Genomic DNA, 9373 nt, shown 5'->3' with positions numbered 1-9373 from the left:
TGCTGTGTCTGTCACGTCCTGTCACCTGTTTCTCACTGACACTATGACATATTTTAGCCATTTAGATTTTCTACACAACACACACAACTTCTACTACCAGAACTTTGTATTTTGTCACGATTACATCAAGTATGGTGTATAATTACAATTTAACCATCTATAAACAACACTAGGTGACACTAGATGACTAGATCATGTTTCAGATTTTTAAGAAAGCTCAAGATTACCACCTTGTGGCCAAACAATGCATTGCGACACATTGCACCTCCATATTTCATAGATTTTCTTTTCTTTTACCCAGTAAATAAATGCAATAGTATGCTCATAATCTCATATGGTAAATGCTAAATGGTCTGTAAACTTGGCCTGTCTACTCTACAGACACATCGTGCTGCAGCCTGCGACATGTTGTGAGTTGTTTTGTTACCAACTTGATTATTGTAGCTTGTAGATATTTTCAGACAGCGTATACCGGTATGTTAAGTGCTCATTTCTCGCAAAACCTGGCAACCGAGCTTTTGACCACTCCCAGATAGAAGACGCCATTATTGCACCTGCAGCTGCAGAGCGAGGTTGGTTTGGTCTTCAACACGCGGACGGACAAGTTGAAGTTGAGCAGAACGTTGAAGAAGATTTATCAAAGCATTTATTTGACAGACGGACAGATAACAAACATGATGTCCTCACAAGACTTCAACTTCGTGGACATCTTGAGGAGAAAGCGCATTAAACTGACCCTCAGGACGGCTGCATACATCGGCACCGTGCAGCGCATCAACCTCAACAAAACCATCATCCTAGAGGATGGTCAGTCAAGTGTTTTACTTTGGATCTTATTTCCGTATGCATGTACCGGTAGTTATTCTCGATTAATTGAATGCACAGGACCGCAATGGAAACAACAAAAGCCCCCCCTTTTTAGCAAAAGCAAAGCAAAGTTACTATGTTTACCCAGGGTAACTGGACTAAGCTCAAGAACTTGTTTGCAGCCAGGCCTGATATGAATCAGAGCTAAGCCAGGCCTAGCCCCTCTCGGAACCCTACATAAAGCTTTTATGAAATTTGATTGTCGTAAAGTAATCAAAGTGTCAGAAACTTTACTACATTCGGGTTCTGCTTGCGGGGCTAAGCCTACCCTTTTCATGCGGTCTTGGCTTAGCTTATGATCATCGTTTTAGTTAAAACTATAGTTTATCTTCAATGTGCCAATGTGTTGTCAATGTCAAACTCCTCCCAATGAAAAACACAGCAGCAGCTTCTTAACTTTTTTTTTAAATGGCTGTCTCAAACAGGCTAAGATATGTCTTATACAATATGCCACGGTTAAGTATATTATTATTCTATTTGGTGAACTTTAGTTAAAACATTTGGGCAGACTATACAAAATTGAGTGATCTCTGACTGGTAGCCTACCATGTCGGAGAGGTTTTTTAAAGTTAATAGAATTTTACCACACAGCATGCATGATTTGTGTTATTGTGAAACAACACTTGACTAGAATTTAAAGTTAATTTACTTTAACATGGCTTTTCTTCTGTTATGTCTTCTCTTGAAAGTTGATGACCTTGCTTTTGTGTCCCAATCCTGGTATGCATCTACAGCATATTGAGATTGAGTAGCACCACTAATGGAGATTGAATTTTGAATGTCTTCAGCTTCCTTTAGAGTTTAGAGCCTTGTAAGAAATGTAGCGGCTGCATTCTGAATTATAGCGTTTTGGGGGAGACTTGAAAGAAGAACATTACTTACTTTTCTAAGTCATATTCATAAGACGTTCAATTTATTGTTGCATTGCAAAAGTAATTGTGTGACTGTGTAAATTATGGGATTTCATTGTTACAGTTGTTGATGTCAAGGATGGAAGAAAGATTCCTGGGGTGAAAATGTTCTTTGGACATGAGGTTCTGAATGGTGAGTACTAGTAGGCTGACCGGACTCAGTATGCCACTCACTGTTAAGCTCTATAAATTCCAGGGGTACAAACACAAATCTCTGTGAGTGGGTGTATTGTCTTGTGTGTGTCTGTCTTATGCATATATCAAGAACCATCCAATAAATTGCCTTTTCATTTGATGTGTTTATTGCTGATATATGAATATATGAATCCCATACTCTGAATGCTGCAACGTGAAGCTGTGAGCTGAGGCAGGCTACGGCACACAAACTGATTATACTTCAGATGTTCATGAACAAGAGTTTTCGGCACCTGGCAGTTATGACTTGTAATTCTTGTTTTTCCCTTATCTGATAACTTATCTTGTTTAACTTAATTTTCAGTGGAAATGCCTGATGAAACAAAAAACAGGTAAGCAATGATGGCTCCAGTATTGCATTTGGTCTAGTGTTGTTTCTTGCCGCTTGCTGAATCTAGTCTCTAATCTACACAGAAAACCTCCAGACCAGATACTTGAAGGCCATCTCATAGTGGACGAATTCCAGCCCTACAGGAAGAGTGTCACATTGGGTGATGATTTATTTTTTTCTTTTCAATATTTGCTTTGCACTTTCATATTTACATGAAAGTATTCCTTCCCATCATGAATAATTCATATTTCATATATTCATATTCATTCTTTTTGGCCGTGCTCATCCTGTTTTTTAGATGGTGATGAAGATGACGAAGAAGACTATATCAACTTTGTTGTCATTGATGAGTTTCACGAGAAGTTTGGACCAGCTGTAGGTTAAGACTCTTATTACACACACACACACACACACACACACACACACACACACACACACACACACACATACTTAATGCTTTTAAAAATGTCTACATATTCATTTCACACAGTGGCCATTTTGCTCTAGCTTCATATATTCCGAAGAGGGAATACTGCCATATACTGTACATGTTATATTATGTAGAGTGTCTTTTGACCCGTTTGTTGTCATCCGGTCCAATCAGGTGATGCAAATCAAGAAACAGCAGGTGATTGGTGTAGGAGCTGATGGAGTGGAGGCGATGCAGAGACTCTGCTGGTTGCAGGTGAGGATGAGTGTCCGCTTTGGTCTTTGGAATCTACCATATTCACATGGTGGCTATTTTGCTCTTGGGTTAAGTAAGACGAAAGTAGGACAGGGGCTGACAGCAAACATTCATGCAGCTTACTACTGTCTATTCTGCACTGCGAAAATATGAGTATAAACAATGTCTTTCAGCTGCAATGATTATAAAGTTTACACTGGATAAAACGACCTCTTATTCAATTCCTGTCCTTGCCCTTTATTTTTTGTTGAGTGGTGCAACCATAGGGTGCAGCCACTCCAATGCCCAGCTTTGTCCGTCCCTGTACGTTGTACCTATGTTTAGCGTACCAACAGGGGGCGCTGTTGCACCACTCACTTCAGTCGGGTCTGATTTTCTTTTCACCATATTCTGAAAGGACTATTCTATATCCATGTTAAGGGATATCTCAAATCTTAATCTGAGGCAGGTTGATGGCGTTTGATATGTCATGGATGCTGAAAAATGTGATATGTTCTGACTATTGTCTTGTCAAATTATTCTGAAGATTGCAACAAAGAACACAGTCTATCTGTTCGACATCCTCCAGCTTGGAGGCCGTGCCTTCAAAAATGGCCTGTCCATGATCCTGGAAAGTAAACGTGTTCTGAAGGTGAGCTAAGAAACCATTTCAGAATCTGAAACTGTCTTTTGTTTGACCATCTCAAACCTTTTTGTGCCAAGGACCCCCAAAATGTATGTATCCCCCCCCCCAGGACTCAAACCCTCAATGTGCTGTCAGGCTGCATTAGGAGCCTAGGTGCCCGGACAAGGACACATATTATGCTTTCCTGGTTTTAATGTTTTATTGTTTGGAATTGTTCCTTCACTACAGGTCATTCATGACAGCAAAGGCGTTGCTGCTTGTCTGACGACTTCGTTTGGAGTAAAGCTAACCAATGTGTTTGACACACAGGTATTTCACACCTTTCAAATTCTTAACCACACAAGGGTGTTTAAAAAAATAGCTGATCATCAATCTCACACAAGTTTCACATTGCAGTGTGTTGTGAGCTTGCGCTATTGTTAAAGCACTTTTTGTAAATGAATATTTTTCGAAAATAATACTTGCATATAGATCGGCTATTTTCTGCGTCCCTTGCAGTTGTTTTCTGTTGTTCTTTAGCTTTTGTCCCCTGCAGTTGCATTCTGTTGTTCTTTAGCTTTGAATCTAGCTTTAATTTTCATTAAATGCATCTGTTTAGGTGGCCGATGTGTTGTGGTTCTACAAGGAGACCGGGGGAATTCTCCCAGATAGAGTCAGTACTCTAGAGCAGGTTGTAGGTTTTCACCTGGAGGTGCCATCCTCAAGACTCTCCTCCCTGCTCATGAAGTCCAAGCTCACCAAGGTACATGTCAAACCTTTTCATTTGAAGGACCCCCAATTTGATATATATTTGGACATTTTGTGTCAGGGACCCACAGAAGAGAAGATTTGTGTTAAAACATTATTCACTTTCAAGATTCAGCACAAAGTGATGCACTGCGAGATTGTATATCTGCTATTTCTGAATAGCCAATGTATAAAATATGGATAAAGGGGTTAAAATCATTGTGTTGCTGTATTAACAAATTTAGCTGGGATCCCCTGGAAACCCCCCCCCCAAACTTTGAGAAGCACTTATCTAAGCAAGATTACCTCAATATTGTACTTATAAATATTATCCAAAGCACTAGAAGGGTTGTTTAGAAGGACCCCCCCCCCCACTCTCTTCTCTTGCATTTAAATACATGACAAAACACAGTGATGATTTAGGCCATGTTATCTGCTATGGTGTTGATCCACTAACAGTGAAATTTTAACACTGGTTTCAACACAGCCATCTTTTTAGAGTACATTGTGCTTCAGTATGTTGATAAGCTTCATGGAGATGCTAATTTTCCTTTCCGGCTCGATTTGTCACCTGCCCACAGAGCCAAAACTACTAGTAACTGGTGTACTGACCATGGTATTACTGTGCTTAACTGACCTGCCAACTGGCCTGACCTGAACCCCACAGAGAATCTAGGACTAGGTTGTATTGTCAAGAGGAAGGTGTAAGACATAAGACTGAACAATACAAAATAATTTACGGCTGTTATCAAAGCAAACCTGGGCTTCCATAACACCTCAACAGTGCCACTGGCTGATCACCTCCATGCCACGCCCCATTGATGAAATAATTAGTTAAAAAGTAGCCCCGACCAAGTATTAACTGCGTACATTAATCTACTTTTCAGATGGTCGACATTTATCGTAGTCTCGTAAAATATTCTAATTCATTGAGATAGGATTTTTTGATTTTCATGAGCTGTACGCCATAATCAAGATTAAAACAAAAAAAGTTTTAAATACTTTATGCACAATTAATCTTTTTATTATATTACGGAAGAAAATGAACTTTTACAGAATATTCTAATTACTTGAGATGGACCTGTATATGAACCTGAATATGGCAGCATAGGCTATATACTTGCCATATATTGGCATAATATGTTAATATATTTTAAATAAAACCATAGCACCACCATTTCCTAGAAGGCGCCCCCGCACCACAAGGGGTGCACGAACCACTGTTGTACAGTGTAATCAATGCCAACAAAGGGAAGCTTCCCCTTATCTTTGTATCTTCATTTAGCTTTGCCTTTAGTAGCTACCAAACCAGGTACACTAGATGGAGCACTTGCTGAACTAGAAAACACTTCATTTGGTGAATTACAATCTTTGAGATTTGAGTAAGAACTTGTTTTCTGTAGACCGACTTATTGGGTCCCCGTTTCAATATATGCTGTACTATTAATCAAACGCATCATAATAAATCCTACTTTATGTGCTTATGTGATTTTATGCATGATCAAGGACAAGTTTCTTCTCACACGCACTGCACATGCAATATGGTTATAATATCTACTACACAGTAGTAGATCAAAATATAAACATAGAGCTGAGCACAAATAACTATAAAATCCACACACCAGAATGTAATTTTTTTTGTTCCAGCACCCAGCCTAGCAGGACAGGATGCCTTTTGTCACTTTGTGACAGCTTTTTCATTGCTTTTATATTACTATGCCATGATACTGTATGATGAACTGTATTTATTTTATTGCTGCTGTTGTCTTAGCTAGGTTTCCCTTGTATCTGCTTGGTTAAGTTAAGGATGAATAGAAGACGGCGTATTTACATATCGTGTATGGTTGTGCATGCGGCTTGCTCTCATGCATGTTATAATATGCATGGTTTGACAGGAAGATGGGGAGATCTGGTACAAGCGTCCCTGCCCTGTGGCCCTGCTCAAGGTAATGGCTCTGTCAGTGATCCACCTGCAGCCTCTCAGACTGATGCTGCTGGACGCGCTCATGAAGGACTACACAGATCTGGTGAACGCCTACCTCACCAGTGACCCCGGATACCCGGTCAGTCATACACACAAACAAGCTTGTTGTTTTTTTGGAAATCACTGTGTGAATATGAAGTTATAAAAATGAAGATGACGTTTAGGTCTTCCCATTAACCCACACAGACGGAACAAAAGGAGCCCGTAAATGTTTCACTTTTGTGCTGGCTTGCCTGTGGAATGACTGGCACTTTTATGCCGCAACTATTCAATTCAAAGGGCTTTATTGGCATGAGAAAACATACGTTTACATTGCCAAAGCAGAAAGAACAATACAACAATACAGCAATACAATCAAAACAAAAATGATGTACTTTGAAGGTCAGAATCTTCAATAGATCAACTTCTGTGTACCAAGATAACTCGATGCAGGTATAGTGCAGGAATATACACAATGATTAGTCTTTAGGGTGGTTGTGTTCCATTTGATATCCTTCTCCTATCACAGCAACACACAAATCTTGCTGCTGTGTTTGCACATTGTTGTACTTCGCCCAGCAGATATGGGAGTTTTTTGTCATTGGTCATGTTTTCAAAATCTCCGTGTGTGGTTGTAATCTGTGGGAAGTATGTGTCTCTGATGTCTTGGTACAATGGACAGATGGTTAGGAAGTGTAGCTCGGTTTCCACTTCGTTTAGTGTGCAGAAATCACTGTGTGAATATGAAGTTATAAAAATGAAGATGACGTTTAGGTCTTACCATTAACCCACACAGACGGAACAAAAGGAGCCCGTAAATGTTTCAGTTTTGTGCTGGCTTGCCTGTGGAATGACTGGCACTTTTATGCCTCAACTAACTGTGCCACTGTTCTTCTTCTGTGCAAAATATTGAATATAAAGATTAACCATTATGTCCCAGTGGGTCTCCTTGGAATTAAGATGGAGTAACCTCAAAAGAATGCGATGCAAGACTGCCCTCCACACCCTCCTGTCTAGCATCAGGGTTTTGAACTATGCATTGTTAGCTCTGTGGTCTTGCGGCCGTGTGCAAGGCCATGGTCACTTGAGTATGCAGTATATTCCACTCAGGAGTCCTCTGACGGGAATAGTTGGCAATAGGACTTAATACTTACCACCTTTTTATTTGTACTGCTGCCTATTATGGATTTTGATCACCTCCGTGGGACATGCTTTAGCTATTGAAAAAGAGCAGATCTACAAGCCCGCCACCGAATATTGCGCTACGAGCTTGTAGGTCTGCTACTTTTGAAAAATCTAAGAACGACTGAAATAGAAACGTAGCTTTTTCAGAAAACTGTCAGGAGGTAGAAGACATTTTTAGAATCTGATCTCGGGTCAGAATGGGTTAAATAAATATAATACTTAAATACTTATTATAATAATGTATTTGTATAGCACCTTTCATGACCAAAAAAGCAAAGGCATAAGACGACATCAGTGAATAAGTCAATACAGTGAGGACATGAATAACAAAGATTTTAAAAGCAAGAGTGAAGAAGTAGGTCTTGAGCTGTGCTTTAATAATGTGGTTTAAAAATGTCTACAGAGGCTGCCTGTCGAAGGTATAGTGGGAGTTTGTTCCACACCGTCGGCCCGTAGAATGAATATGCTGTCCAAGGAATGAGATTTAGCAACTGTGCCTTTGTTTATGCTATATGACCACGTCCTCTTCTTTGGCCATTGCTAGAGAGGTTAAAATGATGTGACAGCTTATGGTAAATGGTGCATTTATATTGCGATTTGTGTTATCCAAAGCACTGTTCGATGTGCATTACTTTCACCCATTCACACACCGACTGCAGAGGAAAGCCCCACCAACCTGCTCATCAGGAGCATTCAGTGTCTTGCTCAAGGACACTTGGACACTAACCTACCTGAGCCACTGCCGTCCCTGGTTATGCACAGCGCTGATTAGAACTGGAGTAAATTACACCAGTAACTGAATGGATGTATAACAAAATTGTATTTTTTTTATGGCAAGACGGAACGCCTTATGTTTACTCACATCTGCCTACAGAGCAATGAGTTGGATCTGCCCCTGGAACTGAGGGACATGGAACGCATCCGCGAGGAGCGGTATGAGATGGCAATCCAGATGTACCCCATTACCGACCAGGGCCTTTTAGAGCGCTACAACCCCCGACCTCAGTCCAAGATATCACCACCAGCAAATGGCCACCAGAACCAAGACAGCCCCCGACCTCAGCCCAAGCTATCACCAGCAGCAAATGGCCACCAGAACCAAGACAACTCCCGACCTCAGCCAGAGATGTTGCCACCAGCAAACAAGCAAGATGCATTACCCCAGATGGAGTTAGTAGATTCAGCTTACCCTGCAACGGTTGAACCCATATCCCCAATGCGAGTGGACTCTCCCTGTCCCCAACCGTATGCTCCTTCCCCAGTGGCCCAGATTCCAGCCTGCACAGCCCCTGCGTCAGACCGTCAGAAACCCCCCAGCAGCTCTGGACCACCACCGGACGAAGCCCCTGGCCTCATGGAGATGATGATGGACACAATAGGTCGAGGATGGCCCTTGAAGAAAGACCCACAGGCATCTGTCCCCGTCTTCCCTTCCTTTGGAAGAGGCTTCCCTGTCCACATGCCACAACCCCAGAAGACACCTGGGGCGATGGAGATGGTTCCTCCAACTCTGAAATCCACCCCTGCCAACGGAGCCATACCCAAGACCGTCCTGCCTGGAAGTGATTTTGGCCTGGAGGTAGGATACAGTAACCCGACACCTCAACACCTCGTCTCCCAGCTCAGTCCACTCAGTCGATCCTTCAACTCTTTCAGAAGCACTTAGAAGAAGTGATGTGAAACTGAGTCAAGTGGCTTGAGAAGAGATCTGTGTAATACTCCAAATCGACCACTAGATGACAGTAAATGTTCTGTTTTGGACTAAAGCTGTATTATTTCACCAATATTGTTTGTTTGTTACTTCAGGTAATTATTGTTTCTGCCAGGCTGAAGGCGTGGCCAAGACTATGTTTTGCACCCTGTCCGTCCGTCTATGTTTCTGTCC

At 41.4% G+C, this 9373-nt stretch overlaps 1 protein-coding gene across 1 annotated transcript; it reads left to right on the top strand.

Annotated features, from left to right (window-relative positions):
- Positions 1-674: 674 nt before the first annotated feature.
- Positions 675-9154, top strand: exd1 (exonuclease 3'-5' domain containing 1; the record flags this gene model as incomplete). Its single annotated transcript, XM_080784199.1, has 10 exons — positions 675-807; positions 1843-1911; positions 2372-2464; positions 2603-2679; positions 2909-2989; positions 3516-3620; positions 3843-3923; positions 4213-4356; positions 6236-6403; positions 8363-9154. 10 exons carry the CDS (start codon positions 675-677, stop codon positions 9152-9154), a joined length of 1743 nt encoding a protein of 580 aa, XP_080640325.1.
- Between the last annotated feature and the right edge of the window lie 219 nt (positions 9155-9373).

This window comes from Protomyctophum bolini (genome assembly GCF_963924005.1).
Source record: "Protomyctophum bolini genome assembly, chromosome: 15".
NCBI classification, from domain to species: domain Eukaryota; kingdom Metazoa; phylum Chordata; class Actinopteri; order Myctophiformes; family Myctophidae; genus Protomyctophum; species Protomyctophum bolini.
Note: the sequence above shows the minus strand (reverse complement) of the source record. Positions and strands in the feature narration are given on the sequence as shown.